The sequence below is a fragment of the Indicator indicator genome, chromosome 19 (genome assembly GCF_027791375.1).
Source record: "Indicator indicator isolate 239-I01 chromosome 19, UM_Iind_1.1, whole genome shotgun sequence".
In the NCBI taxonomy this organism is placed as follows: Eukaryota; Metazoa; Chordata; class Aves; order Piciformes; family Indicatoridae; genus Indicator; species Indicator indicator.
Genome location: NC_072028.1, coordinates 18,628,531 through 18,650,185, shown reverse-complemented (window position 1 = coordinate 18,650,185; position 21,655 = coordinate 18,628,531). Strand labels below are relative to the sequence as shown.

Sequence of the window (21,655 nt, the reverse complement as noted above, 5' to 3'; positions counted from 1 at the left end):
GAAGAATGCTAGTTTGGGAACTAAACATTCTACTCCACCTTCATTTGTTGACCTGAACAAACATGAAGTAAATCAGTGTTAAAACAAAGAAATCTCTTAAGCTAGAGCTCGATGAAAAGCAATTCAAGCAAAACAAAGTCAACATGGTTTCTCAAAACTGTAATCCCATCATTAAGGCATGTGAGATGGCACAGCAAAACAGCTTCAGGCAATACACAGGTGTAACTATATTTGCAAGGTACACAACCGAAGCTAGCACTAGTATGAAGTGAGTATTCTGGCCTCACAGGGGACATCAATCCTTTTCATGGCTTGGCATCACTCTAGCCAGGCCTCATCATCATTTTGTCCCCCTTCCCTGTACTCTCTGCTTTCCCAGCTTCTTCCAAGGATCGGCACACAGTGCCTTAGTGCAGGACTTCCCCATTTCAATAGGGAGCTGGAGGAATGCTACATTCTCTTTCTCCTGCAGTCATATGGGGTCAGTGAACATTGAGGAAGGCATAAATGACTGTACTGGGACAAGAGGTTCAAATAATAGAGATCTAGGGCAGAGAAAAGAGCAGCAGTTACTAACAGTCTTATAAAGGGTTTTAGATTACTTTCATAAGGGAGGTATTTTCTAGCATTTTTTTGCCCTACAGGATCATTAAAGTTTCTTCAGAGCCACAAGGCATTCTTTTTAATTGCAAAAAGATTGTTTCATACAATCATGAAACTGGATGGTCAGTAAGCATGGGTTTGTACATCAGTTTGAAAATCAACAGTATAAAGGCAAGTGCAATTTAGGACAGTGAGGGATTAATTTCAAATTGTTTACCTCAGAAGCACAAGTCATCCCAAACCCTGTATTTTTTCATACAGGATGAAAAAGAAAGAAGCAAACAAAAATTAAATTATCTCAGTCCCACATCTCCATAAATTCAAGAACAGGAAACAACACAGTAGGTACACTTTGAAGACAAACCAAGTAGCAATTACTGTGAGAAAATGAAACACCTAGAATCTGGGGCGAGGGGGAAGCAGCAAGTTGACATCCCATCTGAGTAGTGAGACAACACATTATTCACAACAGGACACAAGCTATATCAACTTTATTATGTTATCAAAGTTTGACAATAAAATATTCAAAAATCTATTGAACACATTCATACACAAAAAGAGCATATAAAATGCTAGGTCTCAGAACGTTCCATACAAAATACTGTTTATGTGTAGAGCAGCAAAGTCATTGCCAAACATTCCCTGAATTTTGAGGGCTTTGAACACACTGTGCTCCAAGAACTACCTTAATACCAAACATTCCTTCCTTTGGTCTGCAAGTCCTTTGCAATTATTGCTAGTTATTGAAGCCTTCTGTTTTTAAACAGAATCACATAGTGACTCTGAACCTCTTGAGAAATATTACAATGGCATCTGAAAGCTTCTTCAGCATTTTCTGTACATTTTCTCAAAAACAAGGTACACATTTGGTCCTCAAGACTATTTTTGGTTTCTGAAATTAAAAGTTATGGAAAGACAGATACGATTGATGTGTATAACAAAGATATGTCAGTAAATTCAAATATTTCAGTTGTGCAGTGTGGCAAACCACCTGAGTTCCTCCTTTTAAGGAAGTGCCACATTCTCCTCCCCTTAAAGACTTATTTTTTCAGTCACCTCTCCTCACAAGAATGTAGAGAATGCTCAAGTGCATATGCCTCTGGCAGGCCTGTAATACTAATGCAAAAACTCTTGCCTTGTAGAAGAACATGCCCTAGTGAGCAAACCCTTCTCACCATGCTGACTGAAGCAGTAGAGAGTCCAGAATACTGTAGTTTGCTTGCTACATTAACTTTTCAGTGAGAACTCCATCCTAATATGAAAAAACTGAAGAGGCTGAAGATAATTTGGGAGAAAAAATAAAAATAGAAATTGCAATAAACCAGAACTACAGTCTGCAAAACCATCACATCCAATCAGTCTCACCAGAAGTTCTGTGTGAAAACAAGCACTGAACTCAGGTACCCACAGTCTTGTGCAACAAGGCTTTAGAGAGACCAAAAAAAAAAAAAAGGACCCTGAAAAACTTTAAGCTTCATCTTACCAGGTTGACTACCACAAGTTTCTTTACAGAGACAACCTTGAGACTTTGTCAACTAAAGGAAAGCTGATTCACAGATCTGTAGGTAAAAAGATTCAGTCAACTGATCTTAGAGACAATACTACAAATGACAAAAGAATAAGATATTATTGGGGGGGAGGGGAGGGGAGGGGACACAAGAAGTAGTATTAAAATAATAAAGAAAGAAAAAAGTCTTTTGGAATCATGTATTTTGGAACTTCAAATCAGAAACCCTCTGAAGCTAAACTCTTGGTATGAGACTGAAAATGCTAACAATTATTGGGTAAGGATCTAAATGAAGCTTAGAAACTAGGTCAGGTTAAAAAGAGTTTACCTACACTCTTTTTTTTTGGTTATTTCAGCCCTTGTTACCCATGTTGGTATCCTGCAATACAGTCTTCAGCCCCACTCATTCCAGTGCTTAGTAACAGGCATTCTACTTCAGCAAGAAATACAGATCATGATAAGCTGGTTTCTGCAGTTTTTCAGTTGTAAAGCAGTGGCATAGCAATTTATTAAAAAATTGAGTCAGACCACAGGAAGAGCTTTATTATCTTTGAGCAGTCTTGGAACACAAGCCTGAAGCTTACCCAGCTGACAGCCCTGCATAAAATAGAACACTTGGCTAAAGGACAGGTTTTGGGGTTGTTTTGTTTGTTGTGGTTGGTTTATTTTAATTTCAACAGTTACCAGGTCCAAATGACTTGGGGCAACTCAGTACTTCCAGAAAGTCTAGGCAATATTGCTGCTGAACTGTAGGTTCCTGGGCAACTGAGGACAAAATAAACATTCCATTTTAAAAAAATCAGTATAATGTCTGCTCCCTCAACAAAAGTAACAGGGAAAACATAGGGAGGAATAAGGCTACATAAGGAATTTAAAACCTTGGAAGAAATGGAGTTTGTCTATTACCCTGACAAGTTGTTCAGGATTTACAGGTGATTTCTGAATTAAAACTTAATGCCCCAAACCTCCCTCCTGTGTCAAAATATTTGCATTCTACAGTAACAAGAGTTCAAGTTTGTTATTTCAACCCATCTTATTCATACATTTAATGGCAGCAAACATTTAATGTGTGCTACCAAAATAGTTTAAAAAATTTTATCATTTGAACAATTTCCATTTCTTAAACAATGAATACTCAATAGTTCTAATGAGTTTCTGAAACTCTTAAAACATTTTTCTTCGAGGACCTAGCATTTTGAAAGCATTCAAAATGGTGTTTTCAGAAAACTAAGTGCAGTCTTAACTGGGTGACTGGTTTTAAAGCAAGCAAAAGAGAATCTTTGAATGAAACTATTTCTCCAACAGGACTTCTGTTATCAAGATTGTAACTAGAGTGGCCGTTAGGCTATAATTTCTGTGGAGGTCAGAGTTGAATTTTTTTTTTTTAAACACTGAGTAAAATAATACTGTAGGAAATGAGAGCTGCATAATCAGCAGTTTATAAAAATGTTTAAGGAACCATGTATCCCAGCTTCCTGAAACAGCAATAATGAAACTTGTCTGGGCAAAATTAGTTTTAGTCTTGAAGTTTCTTTTCAGCTGAACGCAATCTGGATCTCGTCACTACTTGGTGAGTAATTGGATTGGAGCTTAAGTATTTGACTGAGAACAAGGTTATACTTCATACTGTTGTATTATGCTGGCTTCCATTCCCCACCCCATTCTACAAAGCTTACTTTTAGTTTTGAATTAATGCCCACCATCCATTAACATTTCCACTATCAGAGATCGTTTTTCACCCCAAAATGCAGTTCTGCACTGTATGGATTGTTTGCCAGTATTCAATTCAATTAGCTTCAATTTATCTGCTACTCCATCACAGCTATGATTATTCTAAGCACCAACCACTGCTTAGCTTCTTTCCCTCATTGATAAATAAAGCCCAAGGTGAGAATTCCTCAGACTCCAGATGATATGTGTCAGGTCCTAGAAGTTGATGAGCAAACAACACCTTCTCCTAAAGAAAAAACAAAAATTTACCTAAATAAAAAGCTTCACATAATTGACACATCTGCCTTCTTTCTCCAAATGCTGTAATAAAATAAAGGCTGGCTCACAAGAAAGGTAGTACAGAACCAGGCAGACCTCTTCCCTATCTTACCTAGGAGATATGCATATTTACAAACCAAGGTACAGGGACCTGTGGATCAGAATATGCAAGATCAAGTTCACTGTGCTTCCCAAATTAAATTGTTGGTATCATTCCCTTCTTTTATGGGCATCTGAAACCACAGTACCCCCTAGCCCTCCCACTCCAAACCATGCAAAGGAACTCAGGTACCTATGATACTATGCAGTATGTGCAAGGGGATGCACAGTCCCTTAATGACAGTCAATATGAATACTGGACACAACAGCAGAGGCACCAAAATGCATATCTGACCAGATTTGCAGAGAGTGAAAATACCATGAAGCATCATAAACACAAATCAAGAGACATACGATCATTTAGGACAACTTCTTTAAAAAAAAAAAAAAAAAAGGAAAACCCAAAACTCAAAATAAATAATTCAAATATCCAAATATGAAGGGATTAAAAGGCATTTTCCCATATTTAAGGGAAGGCATCACAGGTGAGGAAAATAACTCTCAACACAAGGTATTACAAACCAAAAAGCAGCTTTTTCACGTAAGAGATAGTAGTATCATTGGACAGCATTTGAATGTGCTCATTTCCTGAAAGCTCAAACATCACCACTTGCTGTTTTTGCCTGTCCATCCACTTCTGACACTGCAAGGCACTCTGTAAGTTTACTGTTCCATCCCCATCGCTGTAAAGAATCTTGGGCTCTCTGTCAGGAAAGCTTTCATAGTGGAAGGAGTCAGGTGTTTCCACGCCAGTGCCATACAGACAGTGTATACGCACACCAGGCGGTGTCATCTGGTAGACCAGGGGTTCAGTGTCCTGTCTCATGAGCCAGCCATCTTCAAAATTGATGTCCCTGTAGAATTTTTGGTAATCCCGAAGAGTGTAGTTAGCTGTAGGTGTGCTTACAAAGACCTTATCTGGAGGCCATGTGTAGTTGTAGGGGAGCATCCAGTTTGTGGAAACTGCTGATCTCTGCTGGTCTCTGATCTTGAGGGAGCTGATAACAGGTATTCTATTGTTATCACCTAAAAAAAAAAAAAAACAGGGGGGAAATTCATTACCAAAGCAATGCATAAATCTCTACCAGCTGCAATTACTACCACTCACAGCAACAAGCAGATTATTCCCTTCACTTAGTAATAATTAGAGAAGTTTTTCCTCATTTATGATTGTGTCGGTAATTAACGACTGCAAACTAACTTCTAAGAACTTACAAATTGAAATACAATTTGAGAAATGAATGATTGACAAGCCAAGACTAATGCTGCCTTTTCAATATGCTCCTTTTTAAAGGAGAAAAATATTTCCTATGTGAGCCAAGTAAGAAACCAAGTTTTATTAGGCATTATTTAGACTATGTGCAAGTTTTCTTTCAAATGCTTTTCTGGAAATGTGTTTTACAACGATTTTATTATCTAGATCATGCATTGTTTTGTTTTTTTCCTGAAAACAGATAAATACTACTATCTACACACATGTAAGAACTCATGAGGTGGCTCTATAGGCTTCACAAAATGTTTTAAACCACACACGTTTAGAACAAGCACATTAGAAGTATTTCATTCAGTAGAGCTACATCAACTATGGTTTCTTTACTATTTGGCATGGTGTTTTAGGAGTTCATGCACTCCCTAATGAAGCCTTCATGAACTTGCCTACAATTGAAAGAATGTCAGGCTCTCTAAGAGTTACCTAAAAGGGTAACTATCATAAAGGGAAACAGAAGCAACTATTACTGTCTTTGCTAATGCTGCACTCAATGAGCAATTCAGTCTCTCAAACTAATGTAGCACTAATATTGTCTGCCTGCTTTGGTAACCTAAACTACACCTTTGCCATGTGGGGAGGGCAAATCAAGCCAACAAGTCTTGAAAGACCAGCTGATCACTACTACACTTGGGAAATGTCTTTAGTTGGTCAAGCTTTTTCAAAGCATTATATTTACTTAATATAATCTAGAGAGATGGAGCTTATTCATTGATCAAGAGCTTAAATTACCTGATATCCAATAAACCACAACATTGTTAATTTTTACTAAATTTAGGACTTACTCTTAATACAGAATTAGTGCTTGACCAAAAAATTAACAAATTTTTATAGACATTGCTTTCTTCGCAGTTTCTTCCAAATATAGCTCAAACTAATACATGATTAAGTTATAATTTTTATGCATATTTCTTCATGTTTTAACCATTGTTCTTACATCTCACAAAACTCAAAACTTAATAAATAGAAACTAATTTTGTATTTAAAACCCAACCTTGAGAGAGATCCGAGTTTATTTTTATGGTGGCCATCTGATCAGAACTATTTTCCATTATCACACTGGCTGGCACACCTCAATTCTTTTATGAGCTCAATTTTGAATCAGACTTTCCAGCATGGTTACAGAATGTAGTGATCCAGGTCAAACACACCATAAAAACTGAAATACTGAAACTGCCACTCCTGAAATAGCAAAGCATGGTTTTCAATTCCATAAGGTGGCACTATTGCTTAAGTGAGGAGACCTGAAGCACAGGCTTTAATGCCATCTTAGGGAGGCATTTTCATCTGAAACAGACAAAAAGCAATCCCAAAAGACTGCAGCAAGAATCAAAGGCCCTGAAAAGAGTGTTTCATCTCTGTGGTGTAAGTACTTAACTGTGCACACTCACCACTAAGCTACTGAATGCTACATGGCAGCTTTCAGCAAAGGAACCCTGAGTTCTCAATTGAACAATGAATGGAATGTGTACAAATTTCCAGTATAATAATCAAACATAGAACCTGACTGTTGCAGCTTTCTCTCATGGAGTTGTTACAAAATGCTTATCAAATCCTTTACTTTTTTTCCTGAAGTGCAGAATTACTGCATGGCCCATACCATGCTGAAGTCAGCAGGCACAGCACTCATAGCATATTAGGTCTAAGGAAGACAATCCCAGCATCTTGTTCTTACAAAACAAACCAACCAACCACCACAATAAACTTTGCTCCCTTGTAGTGAGAAGAACATCTGCACTTTATGGGCACTGGAATTGTAATTACATAAGTGTTGATTCTTGCAAAGCACATGAGTAAGTAGCAAGAAATATCACAGAAAAATCTAGAGAGAATAATTCCACCTGGGTACTGTTTACCATTTTGATAACACATCTGTGGATTTGACATAAAGTTCCTAGCCAGTACCATACTCTAAAGTGGAATGGGAGCAGAAAGAATGCATTCACAGCTTGCCTTGTTTTTCCTGCAGCATTGCAGTATTTTTCTTTAAATCAGTGATTCTTCTACATACTAACACCCCATTAATGTCAATTTTGGAAACTAACAGACTAATGAAATCCAAGTGTTAATGCATGATGGTGGCCATTTACTATGGATATCTGAGATGGAACTTAAAGTGCTCTGATGTTCTGTTCTGCCCATTTACTGTTCCTATATACTTTGTAAATTTCTGCTCTAAACCATAAGAGCTTAGTACAACAGATTACTACATTTAAGTAGAAGTGTAACTATCCATTATGCATTTGTATTTCTACCCATTTTGGATGAGATGCATTATAATCAAGGTACAAAGCTCAGAACTTTAAAGCAACAAAAATCTGTGACTAGAATTTTATGTAGTCACGTGGAATTATATGATGGTGATATTAACACTGCTTACTTCCTGCCATTTCTGTAACATGCAGACTTGTTGGATGAAGCCTGTGAGAAAAGGCAAGTTAATTTTTAGTGCCACTGGAATAGATTTAAAGATGTGTAACTCAACACAAACATCCAGTGTAAGTTTTCTAATTAGTAACTGAGCTGTGCACTCCTATTCAGAATCAAATGCCTTTGCCAAGCAGAGCATTCTTTGATCTTTCTATGCATGGCTGGCAGTTGTGTGTTCTGTGTTTTGATGAAGTCCAGTTTCTGATGTCAGCTTTGTTTAGGAAGAAGATATTGATATCCAAAGCTAACAGGTCAGAAATGAGCTAAAAAGACAAGCCAGAAACACCACAAATTAAATGCCAAAACATTTAATAATTATGGGCTCACATCATGGCATAAGTGATTTTTTTCCATAACTCATTTGCAGTTACTTAGTGAAATATGTTATGCTTCTTTATTCTTTTTCCTCAAAGATTCACTTGTCATATCTCTGGACAGTCATTTCTGCTGCAGGCACCACTTCATTACCATTTCTACAAGCTCTCTGTAATGCTAACCTCAAGCAGTTGTATGATCTTTAATCAAAGGGAACTACTGAATGCTCTGGAGCCCTTGTTAGCTTTGCAATGCTGAACAGAGAGCAATCAGGTGGGAGGCAGAAATGACAAAAATAGAAGATACCAGGTCAAACAGTAAATGACACAGCAATCCCCAGAGAAGTAGTTAGGAAAGTGCAAGAGGGGACACAGTTCCTGGTTAAGGGATGTAAACAAGTTCAGTTCATTCCCATTAACATAAATAATGACAGTATGGTGACAGGGCTTGGAACATCAAGTTGCCATCACTTCACAAAAATACTACCTTAAACTCAATGTCAGTCTTGCAGCTAACAATCCAGTTACTATCATCTCGTACTACAAAGAAAACATGTTGCAAAGCCCCAAATTACCTACCTGAAGCCAGCACACGGAGAGTTTTAGCCACACCTCCCCATGGGGCACCTAATGACACGTAATCCTTTATGTACTTGTCTTTCCAATCCTGAGTCTGATGGTTGAGGAAGTAGAGGGTGTACATATTACCCATGCTGTGGGCAATCAAGACAACAGGACTTCCATACTGCTCATACATCAACTCAATCATCTTGCGAAGAGCCACAAAATAGTCTTCATTCTCATCTGAAATAAACATACACAGATTACAGTTACAATTACTAGTTGTGAATGTAGAACTTCAAGATTTCTTTAGAAGTTTGGACTATTTTTAACTGCCTGTGGAATTAATAATGCAGAGCTCAGAAATTCCATTATTAAGTGAGAGGGGTAGATGTCATTGTGGGAATGAGCTTTGGTAGTGTAGGTTTTTCTGCTGTTGTTCTGTTTAAGCAGGTCTTCGCTAACAAGTTTTTTTAAAAACAAAACAACAAAAAAAGAGATAAAAAAAAGAGAAAATGACACCAGAAGGTTTCATGTGGGTCCAGGGGTACCCAGGCCCCAAGAACCAGTAAAAATTCAGCTTAAGTATAATCGTAAAGGTAGGATGGGAGAAGAGACAAAACATTATTTGCTGGCTGGTAAACATCTTGTTCAAATAACAGTAAGTTATTTACTTGGTGCCTTTCGCCAGTCATAAGGTGCTCCTCTTACATCTTCATCACGTTTGTAGCCCCAGTCTACTAAGCTCTGCACCAGCATGTAAAAGTAACTGCCTGTAGATATCAGATAAGAGAGAAAAGGATCAGTGAAAAGATTAGCATTAGAAGCAGCCATCAGACACTACCACAAAGCAAGCCAGATTCTGGAGGCATTCTCTCTGATACCATAAGTAGAGACAGTGAAACTGCAGTCTTAATAATTGACAATCTAGAAAACTACATATTAACAGAATGAGTTTGGCTCACTGTTCCCCAAAAGTGAGAGAAAACCATTATTAAAACTTCTTACTGGTTTGTGTTCTGTCAGATGTAGTATACACAGAACAGATAAACTTTCCTCAGCAGAAATGCTATCTTACCCTTGAACTGTAAAGAATACACCCCAGGAATTTCTACATTAGAGTTAGCTTTTGTTGATGGCAAGTTATTACAGCTAGGGTATAGAATGCATCTTTAAAGGTTGGTCTGGACTTCACTAACATTTATTCTTGGAAAAAAATGCTTACGGCATATCCCAGGGTAAAAGAATCTACCCCAAAACCATCTGTCAGGTTGTGGACTGAGACTTAGGTGACTGAGATTTAATATCAAAGAAGGGAAACATTTGCAGACTGGATGATGTTATATACTGAAAGATGTTAACACATTACAAGCTTTGACACATAGGATTTAAGTATTGCCACAATTAAATGCATCTATTAACAGTCTGGGAAAAAACGAAAGTCAAAACATCCTACTGAATATCAGTCATATTGAGGTTTTGAGAACCTCACTCAGTCTTGAATGCTTATTATATAGACCCTGAAGTGAACAAAGGCAATTTTAAATATGGCTCTGTTCGAGCTGCAAGAGTCATCTAGTGGAGATCGTTAAGCACATTACTGCCCTTCTGGAAATTGCTCCCTAAAGAAAGAGACCCATGCTATGAAGCATGTGAATCATCAGTAATGCACTGAGCTTAAATTACCTGAGTCTTCTGCCACAGCTAACAACTCACAAAAGCTTATCAGATTAGTGTTTTCTGAAAGATGACTTCTACAAGAACACAAAACAAAACCCCCAAACCTGTAAACGCATTAATGCGGAAATCTTCTGCAGCACAAAATGTAACAATAATTATTCTGACACTAACAAATGACAGGGAACTAGAATGTGGTGCCCTATCCCCCAAGCACAAACTCATTCCTAAGGTTAAAGAAGATCTTGCTCAGAAGCCTGCTGAAATGCTTTTGTTTTGGTTTTGCTTGTGAAGCTTCAGTCACAGAATGTTCTACTCAAGCCATCTTCTTTGCTTAAAAGCAAAGTGAGCCATGTGCTACCCTACCACCAAATCTATATATATATTGTGATGGCTTTGAGACTTTTTAGTTTTTCTTCACAAAGTTCACAGCTTTCATTTGCTTCCAGACTGAGCTAGCCTGGTTATTGTCAGTATTGGACAGGGATTTCAGCTCTCACACTGTCACAATATATTTAAAAAAAACCCAAACAACCAATTTATTTCTAAACAGAACTATAATTTGAAATCACATTTCAGTAAGTTATTGTATAAAGACACACCAGAAACAGTTCTACAAGCATGGAAGCACTTCAGACAGCTTGTACATACCAACACTCCTTTTACTTGGGTCAAGGAACTCCAAGGAAAAAGTCTGCCCAAAACCTGGGACTCTAATATCCACTCCATCTGGTGGCTCTGTAATCTTACTTGTTCTATTATAGACCAGCCTGGGTAAAAAAAGAAAAAAGAGAAAAACATGAAACATGTCATATTGACACATGACAACTCTCAGCTACATTGGGTCTTACATTGAGTGCAGTAACAAGAACTTCAAGTGCTATTACCCATAAGGGGAAAAAAACACACAGGCAGACAGGACAAGAGTACTCTAATGGCTAAGAGGTTATACAATGCAAACAATTATTTTAATTAGTTTAACACTTTACATGCAGAATCAGAGCTTCTCTACAGAACTGAAAATGGTGTCTGAACTTCAGCTTCAGAACATAAACTAATTTATATAGCTGTATATCATTTCACTTTGCACAAAGCCACATCATGGAGAAAAGTCATCAAGAACGTAAGAATGTGGCAGTAGGAGATAACATATCTGTAGAATCAGATACCAGAAAAACTCTAGATAAAGAGAGTTAATCTCTGTTTAACTAGAACACCTATACCAACATAAAGGAATACTTTATTTCTTGACCAGTAACAACTGGTACCTCAGAAAACATAAACAGATATTGAGTGTTTTGTAGAAACTTTTCCAATCAACTTGAGATATGAAGAATATGGAGCTTTTAACTGCTATTGTTGGGGGTTTATTTATTTGGTTTTAATACCATAGCAATACAAGTGCCACTTCTGAATGCAGTCCTCCCTAGCAGGAATCTTAGAATCTGAACTGATACTCATTTAAATCTTCACAAAAATATCTCTAGTCTGTAAGGCATACAGCAAGACTTAAAGCAGAGGTACATTTACACAACAGTTTGGCATATTCACACAAGGGAGCAACATGCCAATGCAATCTTTAATTGTGCAAGCTAAATGTCTTGTTTTCATATAGAGGTTTGTACGATTTTTATACAACATTAATGAAACAGAGAGAATTATTAGTCTGGAAGCTTTAAATCAGACAATGTTATAAATCAAAATAATTCTGAAAACAGACTCCAGACTGCCCTTGAAGGACCTCATGTGCCTCAGCTACCCATGAGACTGGTCTGTAATGACAATGCCAGGAAACATCCAAGATCACATTTCTCCTTGCCTGTACCCTCTGAGCTGCCCAATGTACCCCTTCCCCCTTGCCTCATCAAAACTTAACTAACTCATCAAAGCAACAGAAAGTTTTCTGCTTTAGGTAAGCCTACAGAACTGTTTGATAAGTGCCCAAACAATCACTGGGTAACTGGTCAGAAAGTAAGTGCAAAAAACTTAAGAGAACCTCTGCTTTTCATCAGTGATGAACCTCAGATGTGACAGAGCTGTATCTGCTGATTCACCCTATTACCTATCCTAGCAGAATTCCAAGTAATTTCTCTCACTGATCTTGAATTGGAAAAGACAGTTTAAGGTGGCCATTCTGTACAAAATTTGTCAACCTTAGGGAAGGAGATAACTGCAAAGAACAGCATTTCTGGTCTTACCTGATATTATCAATCCAGCAGTCAATAATGACAGGCAGAAGCAATTCCAAATTCAGCCACAGTGTAAAATAACTGTCTGTCTTCTTAGAGCAGAGATAATGCACTACTGATGGCTTATCTAACTTTGCTTCCAACTGATTACCCAGATCCCCAGGAACTGACAGATATAAAAGAGAGAGACATAAAAATTTAAGTGTATAACATTTTATATTATAATATACACATCTTAATACCGTAGCCTTTATATCGCTGCATCCAGACATACCATTAAGTTTCTTAACTGGATAAGAAATACTACATAAGAAGTACTGCACATTTTCCACAGAAAAATATTTGGAGCATCACCATGCAGAATAATTCTGGACCAATAAATAGCTCATGGCTGGAACTATCAAAGAACAGACTATATAGGAACAGGTCATGTTAGACCATGGATATGAAAAATACCTGGTCTCAGATATTATCAAAATTATCTGAGTTTTAAACTGCAAAACAAATCTTTCTGGAAGACCTTTTTCTTTACAGTATAAGAACTGCATATAGAAGTCTTTATTCTCTTTAAACAGTTGCCTGCAAGCTATCAACTGAATGTTAAAAAGAAAAATATGAAAAGCAAAAGCTGCACCATTTCTGGGGGTTTTATTTTCACTTCACCTCTGCTTTCACTTTTGCTACACAATATTTAGTTGTCTAGCAGAATAAACCAAATATATAATTTCATATCATTTACATTCAGGCTTGGATGCAATGAGTTTTGATTTTCCTTGGGATTCTTGACACATTACATCAGTAATAGTGAAAGAGAAGGGTCTTGCATTTGTACCTTCTCTGAAGAGCACTGTTTTTCAGGCATATACTAAATGCCAGTAATCCTCTGATGAAGTTTTAATTTCCTTTATCCCTTTTAAACATTAAATGGAAACAGGAATATTATTTTTTAATTACAACTTAACAGGGGGGGGGGGGGGGGAAGTCAGCAGCAGCTTTCCAGAGAAACTTCTTGCATTCAGTCATTCTGCTTAATCATTTTTCCTCAAGAACCCGAAAGACTGATTGAGAAGTTGCTCTGTATTACAAAAATATAGGAGTTAAGCACTTCTTAAGGTTTGCCTCCACCTCTTTCAGCACCACATGTCCCCACCTTTTTGAAGTGTGCATAACTGTATCTTATTACCTGCCAATGTTTGAAGTTTTTTAATGTAGACCTACCCATACAATTTTCATTCCCCTCACTTCAGTAAATTTAATCATAGAATCCTAGAATGGTCCAGGTTGGAAGGGACCTCCAAAGGTCATCTAGTCCACCCCCCTCTACAGTAAGCAGGGGCATCCTCAACTAGATCAGGCTGCCCGGAGCTCTGTCAAGCCTCACTTTGACTATCTCCAGGGATGGGGCCCCAACCACCTCCCATGGCAACCTCTTCCAGTGTTCCACCACTCTCATAGTAAAGAACCTGTTCCTAACATCCAATCTAAATTTCTCTTTTCTATTTTGAAGCCCTTGCCCCTTCTCCTATCACTACAGGCCTTTGTAAATAGTCTCTCTTCATCCTTCTTGTAGGCTCTTTTAATTAAATGAGTTAAGTCCTATGGAACACTGATATTTAGCAATAGTTTAAAGAGAACGTATCTCTTAGTGGAACACAATTTCACTGGACAGCTTTCAGAGAAAAATTGCAGAGATAAAGGACAGAACTTCAGACTATAGACCTGGACAACCACTTACATCCTTCAACCACCACAAGTTGTGCCCCACTACAAAAGGTATGCATCAGGACTTCTTTATTAACTACTCTTACTTTCTCATCAGGTTTTTTGTAGGTTTATTTCTGTATTAAGTGAAACAGTAAAAGACCCAGTAGCTGAGCACAGGTTACTCTAGGTCATATTTCAAGGGCTCTCATATACTGGAAAGCATAGTGAAGGAGATTATAGTATTGCAGCATCTCCTAGAAAGAGTTTACTGAAGTTCAGTCTTGGAACCTCACAAAACGCTGCTTAGTTATTTCTTAGAGAACTACAACAGCTTGTTCCACAGTCTCATGCCTGTGCTGTATCAGTGCTTTTAATTAGAAAAGGAACAGAATGTAATTCTATTTTTATCAATCATTCATGGCTGGCCAGTTTCAGCAACAGACCTGCCAAGGACAGAACAGGTTCAGGTTGCATTAGTTTCTGCACAAAACTAAGTAGAAGACTGCCACTCTTGTTACCCTGCAATCTCATTTCCTTGGGTAAAAATAAAGTTCTTCCATCAAAGATAGCATTCAAAGACCAAGACAAACATCTGGAGTATCAGCTTTAAAAACTTCCTGAGGCTTCCAAGCAGCACTCCAGTAATCGTAAGCACTCCCTCTCAGTGTGGGAACACTAACTACTGTTTATCATCAAGATATATTTATCAACAAGAACACTGAAAGCAAACTGTACAAAGTCTCACTTGGAACTTAATGGCGTGATCTTAGATTAAATTCAGGTTCAACTTGGCAAAAGTATTTTGTCCTTGAACTTCATCAGGACAGAGGCTGCACTCCTGTGTCCAGTTTAGAGTACAAGATGAGAAACATCACATAGTAATTTTTACCCAAAGGATGACAAGGAACAAGTTGAAAAGTGGGAATTTTATTCAACTCTAAACAATAGATAAGGGGCAAATCCCACCTGTGCCAAGATACAAATCCTGGAGCTCAAAAATAAGTCTCATGTACATGTGTGATGCTTGTTAGTAAAGTAGGGGTTTGCAAAAATACAGGTTATTTTCAGGTTTATATTTCCATATTAACAGTGAAACTGGTAGTCACCGTAATTCACAACTCATGTTTTATTTTCTAAAGTATGCTCTGCAGGCTGAAGAGGGCTCATGAGGAAGCCATAAGGAAGAGGGGGAAAAAAAAGGCTCATTTTGATTTTTCTGATTAAGGAAAGAAATTTGCAAGATCCTCAGTCCTCACCCCACACAATTTAAGTGTTAATGATTTACTCTTTGGCTGGAAATCTACTTAGTGGCTTTTTGATAAGTAACAGGTTAAAAAAAATTCACACTGAAGATTAATTCTGTAGGACAAGGACATACCTTTCTGAATTTTCTGGGGGAACTGGAAAGCAGAAGCAAAACAAATAACACACAACACCCAAAACAAACACATTTGTCTTTGCTTTCAAACCATATACAGAAAGCATCTATGGGCAGAATAATCCAGAAACAATTTTTCTTCTCATGTTCTCATCTACCAATATCTGTAGTTTCTAGGCCTTTTTTGCTGGAAGCATTGTAGGAAATGCTTACTTTTTAAAGCCTCCAGACTGACCCCATAAATGTATGAAATGGGCAAGCGAAGTTATGCAAAATCAGCACTAGTTAAAACTGAATATGCAAGAAAAGACCTCAAGCAGTACCCCAGCTTCCCTAGTCTGGAGTTGTGCAATATTGGTTTTTGAACTGTTATGTTTGGTAATAAAAGATTTCATATTCAGCAGAAAAAAGCATTTTCATGATATTTGATGATCTGTTGGTTCTAGCATATTCTCATTTTTCACAGTTGGTAATTCAAACCAGAACTCATTCTAACATCTCGATGAGCCCAAATCACTTCTGATATGATAGTATCCTTTGCTAGTTTATGGTCTCAACTGCCCTGCCAAAACTAGCAGATCACCTTCTTGGATCTGTTCTTACCTGATTGAGCTTTATGGGAAGCACATCTACTAATTCATCTGGGAGGCTAAAAGAGGTTACAGACTTTTCCAAATCTGTGAACTACCATAACTACCTTTAGGATACACTGATAGTCCTGCCTATCACTGTCCTTAAGTCTTAATGACTAATTCACAAAGGTAATAAGCAAATTGCACCCTGGACAGTGAATTGCCTTAATACTGCTCAGAAAGCAGAAAAAAGGACATGCAACAAAAGCCATATATAGGGGGATCTTAAATTTTATTAAAAGACAAACAAAAAATAGTACCTATATCATAACTTGAGGGGGGAGGAAAAAGCTGTTGCTTGTGTGGCAAAGAGACCATCTATTGATACATTTTTACTACTATATGAAATGCAAATACCTCTGGATATATCTCAACTATTGTAACTTTTTAACTAGTGTCATATCCTCAGATAACTGTCATCTTTCTGCCTTCTTTCAAAATGAACCATATTTTCTGGAAAATTAATTTTAAACTCTGACCACAGTTCTCTATAAGGAGAATGTCTGGAAATGGCTCATAGACTGCCACACTAAAGGCTTCTGCATAAAATTAGGAACAAGAAAGCAAACAACATCTCACATGATACTTCTAGATACCTCAGATCACATGAGGCATAAACATTTAAATCACTCCTGACATCTAGCCAGCTGACCATACAAACACACACCCCTCAAGTAGCAGTCAGCAGGAATTCAGGCAAACCTCGTTTGCATGTAAGTCAATTATTAACAAGCTTCATTTAGATATCTTTCTAGAAAACTTTAGCCAAGAACCTAACAAGTTGTTTGCAGAAGGTATCAGAACATTGATATAGTAATTGTGTTGAGTCAGCTCTAAAAGGTAAAGAGTTCCATGAATCCACTGCTGATCTTGTAAGGACAGGTTATCACCTTCCAAAAATTGATAAGACATGAGGTAGCACACAGTGATTATTAATGGACTGTATGAGAAAACTAATAACAGCCACAAAAAAAAAAAACCCAAAAAAAACAACTTCTTACTGTAAACATGAAAAGACAAGCATGTTGAATATATAACCAAACTGATAGAGAAGTGCAAAAATATAACAATTGCATGTAAACATTGAGCAGATACCCAGAAGTACTTGCACAGAACATATATATGTTAAGTATTGTCAGTAGAGCAGAGGAATTCAGTAGGTTATCCTAGTTCTCCCAGGAGATTTTCCTATGTGAATATATTGTCCTGGATGGACAGATGGAAACTTAAAAAAAAAAAAAGCAAGCATGAAAGCAATCCAGCACCTTAAGTAGCTCCTTTCTTCCCCCCCCCCCCCCAAAAAAAAAAAAAAAAACCAAAACAAAAACAACTTGAGAGGAACTCCAAGACAATCACCTTACATTTTAATGAGCACTGTCTCTTTGATATCAAGCCTTCAGGCAGGACTCTACAAGTAAGGTTTTGATTTTTACCTCATGTACCTCATCCTAGTACCACTATTATAGCAATGCCATTTGATGCTTTATTTAAATCTCTGGGGAAGCTAAGCAGTAGTACTACAGTATTTTACTGTCAGTTACTCCCCACATTAGTTTGGCCCATGGTCTTACTCCCTCAGTACAGACAAACATCTTCTGGCATAGTGGCTCCTGCTACTAAAGCATCATTTGATGATGCACAGATCATGTTAAAAAACAGCCTAAGCCAAACAGTGTTGCTATTGGCTTCCACATTCCTCATTCTGCTCCTCCATTAAGGTAATTCAACTACAAAATTAATCACTTCTTCCTCAGCAGGCTAATTTTCTCATGCTTTAGCAGGACAGTAAATGGCAATAAGCAGGCACCAGGCAAGGAGGGCAGTGGGGAGCACTAATGAGCTATTCAGTTGTCTTAGCTGTTTCACAAACCCATACTTCACCTGAGCTAGTTATGGAGCTCTGCAAATCCCAGATCTGTTGCTACCACAACTACAACCAATAGTTACAAGGTTGTATTTAAGCAGCTCATCCCTTTTCAGATTTGAGATTCCTAGAAGCAGTGTTTGTGTCAGTACCCCAGGAGCAGAACAGTTCTCCATGTATAAGCAATGCCCCATACTTGCAAACTACCACTCTACTTACTCCTCCATTACTTGTGCAAGCACAGGTTGCAAACTGCAAGTGGGGTCATTACATGAAAATTTGAGAGCAAGTTACACTGAGTCTTGTGACTATCGCTGGTCTAAAACATTTATGAAGTGATCATTATGTTGACAACATTACTTCTTTATTCCTTAAGATCAAATGGCCAACTTGCATGCACAGAGTAAGACTAAACTTGTTAACTCCCCTTTCTACTTAAGGGTTTTAACTTCCAAACACACCACAAGTGAATGCTTATGTCACGAGACTACACCTACTACAAAATAAAAACATACTTGAAAAACTGAATGCATCTGAAGAAGCAAGAGTCTAGATACCAGCCTGATTAATCAGGAGTATCAGCTCTGTATCCCCCTCTTGTCCGGGCTCCAAAACTATCTCAGACTTGCAGAGGTCTGAATAATGCAGCCCTGCATACACCTTGCAGTCTCCTTTTGTAGTTGTGACTCCAGTGCAATGTGGGTTTTGGCCCTCTCCCCAACACCTGTGGGAAGCCAGCACTCAGAATGCTTCCGTAAGTGATTCTCCTAAACCCTTCTAACATCCTCACCACAGGTATTCCTAAAAAGCTTATCTTAACATGTCACATCTGCAAGAAAGGTGAAGAAAAGGTCACGAAAAGTTAACTAGAATCAAGATGAGAACACTTCATACAAAACCAGTGAATGACCGACAGTCACCCCTTCCTCTCCTTTATTTGTTTGACCTTCACTACCCATATCATGGCTAATTGAAGCTAAGCTCTTAGTGCAGGTGTTTTTACAGCAATGATTGCTTCTATACATCAAAACCCATGGTATTTTACAATAGGAAATTACAGCTAATCACTCCCTAAGAGCACCTACTTTCACAGACAACCCAGAAAAAATTATGGATGTTAAAGCTCACTGAATCTTCACTTTCAGGGCAAGTCAGGATTGGGCAGCAGAACACAGCAGATTTTAAAATCTGCACACTGACTAGAGTGGTAAGAGACAACAGTGCTGCAGTCATGGATGAAAATACACAGCAACAGAGTCTGTGTGTTAAGGCACTTAATGATGAACATGTGCTTGGCCACAAAGTATTTGCTAGAAAATCTTTTAGGAAACTAACCTGTAGGTCAGCCATGGTTAAAAGCATCTTTAGGGACCATATATACTTACAGTAGATCCATCAGTAGTTTGTCCAAGCTCCTACAGTCAGTAGCCCTTTATCCCAACTGTTTCTAAATCTTGATTCCTTCATTGCTAGAATTAAATATTGGATCAGCAACTAAGACACTATTACCTTTGTCATCAAGAAGCTTGCACTGGAGCAAGTGCCAAAGCTTACTGCTAAAACCCAGCATCACAGGATAGAGGGAGAGGATACAAGATTGCTTCTAACCTTCACACAGAACTTAAAAGAACTTTTGTTTATAGTTTAACATCAGCCTCTTAGGACATCCTTCTGCAGTTCCTATTTCCAAATCTACATCCTCCCAGCTGGTTTAGCCACTATTCATAACTGGGAACTTGTACATGGTGGCCCCCAGATACACAGCAGCTTTAAAAATGTTTTGTGTAGCCTTTACCCTGTCATGTCAGAAGCTTGTAACAGTAGTAATACAGTAGTCAACAGCAGAGCCTAAACCATTATAAACAAATGGAGTTTCAACTGAGTAGCATGCCACTCAGCATCCTTTTCCTACTATCATCCTCATTTTCTTTCTTTTTCACCCCCCTTCACTGTCAAGGTTAATTGCATAATAGGAACAGATAGTATACTAAGTATGTGCACAGGACTGACTGCTGACATGAATATCACCAAATGCACTTAATGCGTTGGAATGCTGAGAAATTATGATTTCAGTAGACAACCTAGTAAAATATTTAAATTTTATTTACAATTCTTGTCAATGGATACAAAAAGCATTTAACACACATTACTTAGCAGCTATTATATGAATACTTTCATATCATACTGTTTGGTGCCAACAGGTGATACAATAATCAATATTAATTTCCCATGTTGTGTAATGAAAATAAGCCTGTTATTTGTTAAACACTCGTCCTTTGACTGCTGTAGCCCTCAGTAACTCCTCCTACGTCCGACTCCAACCTCTGTTATGAAAGGTCCATATGGAGTGAAAACTCGAAAACCGAGGGTCTGGGTTAGTTAGTGAGCTATAACCGTTTTGAAGTGAGCCTTGCTTTCTTTCCCCGCACCCGCCGACAAGCAAAGGCATTTCCAGCATGGCCGTGGCCCCCATGCGAGGTGAGCTGCCCACCCCCTCTCCCCCCCAGCCCAGACCTGCGTTTGTCGTTGTGTCGTTGTAGCAGCCGGGCCAGGGACAGGCTACGACGCCGGGAGAGTGTTAGGGAGAAACCGCTCCATGACCAGGAGTGGCCCAGCGCAGCAACCAGAGGCTATCATAGAGCGGGGTCGCTTAGCGAGACGCCCTAGAGACCGCGGGCAACGGCCGGGCGGGGCGGACACCCGGGCAGCGCCCCCAGGCCTCTCTCCGCCTCCCCTACCGAAGTGCGACAACAGAGACAGCGGGACACACCAGGTTCCACAGCGCCAGACGCACGAACCGCCTCCCCCCCAGCTCTTACCCAAGACCACGGGCGGCCCCACGGGCTGGCGGCGCGACAGGCACCCACCGCCGCGGCAGAGCAACAGCAGGAGAAGGAAACTGAGACTTCCTCCCCGGCGCGGGAGAAGGCTAGCACCAGCCGGCGAAACCATCACCCCAGTGCATAACCCAGAGCCAGGAACCACCACCGCCAGAGTGCGGCCCCGCCGCCCGGCCCGGCCAGAAAAGGGCCCGCCCCGCCCCGCCCCGCCTGGCCGGCAGCAGGGCGCGCCCCGCCCCCGCAGGCCTCAGCAGCCGATCGCGGAGAGCGCGAGCTGTGGGCGGGCTCCGTGCGCCGTCTTTCCTCAGGCTGCGGCGACGGGAACCTGCGTTCCCTTCGGCGGCCCGGGTCCGTGCCCAGTCTCCCAAAAACCTTACTGTGGTGATGGCCTCGGCTGCCGCGGTCCTGTCTCGGCCCAGGCCGTGTGAGACAAAGCGGACAGGTAGGTAGGGAGGGCACTCCACAGGGCTATCCTGAGGCCTCGGGTCCCGGCTGCCAGGAGGCGTTTAGGGAGGGGTGAGTTTGTCTGTCACACAGGGCTGCATCTACAGTTGCAGGATCGTGATGATGATTTCTAAAAGTGAATTAAGGGGCTTTTGCC

The 21,655-nt window shown here is 39.2% G+C and overlaps 1 protein-coding gene across 1 annotated transcript; it reads right to left on the bottom strand.

Annotated features, from left to right (window-relative positions):
• Positions 1 to 4,712: 4,712 nt before the first annotated feature.
• Positions 4,713 to 21,166, bottom strand: PLA2G15 (phospholipase A2 group XV). Its single transcript, XM_054389709.1, has 6 exons — positions 21,034 to 21,166; positions 12,646 to 12,802; positions 11,099 to 11,217; positions 9,445 to 9,543; positions 8,789 to 9,013; positions 4,713 to 5,224 (listed from the first exon to the last, which is right to left on the bottom strand). The coding sequence occupies exons 1-6, from the start codon at positions 21,164 to 21,166 to the stop codon at positions 4,713 to 4,715; spliced, it is 1,245 nt and encodes a 414-aa protein (XP_054245684.1).
• Between the last annotated feature and the right edge of the window lie 489 nt (positions 21,167 to 21,655).

Bases quoted from the DNA above. Each gene is read 5' to 3' on its own strand.
- PLA2G15 (XM_054389709.1), bottom strand. From the start codon at position 21,166: ATGGTTTCGCCGGCTGGTGCTAGCCTTCTCCCGCGCCGGGGAGGAAGT. The intron at 12,803-21,033 runs GTAAGAGCTGGG...TATATCTGTCAG, and splicing joins GGGGCCGCCCGTGGTCTTGG to TTCCTGGGGATCTGGGTAAT. The intron at 9,544-11,098 runs GTATGTACAAGC...TGATATCTACAG, and splicing joins CCCAAGTAAAAGGAGTGTTG to GCAGTTACTTTTACATGCTG.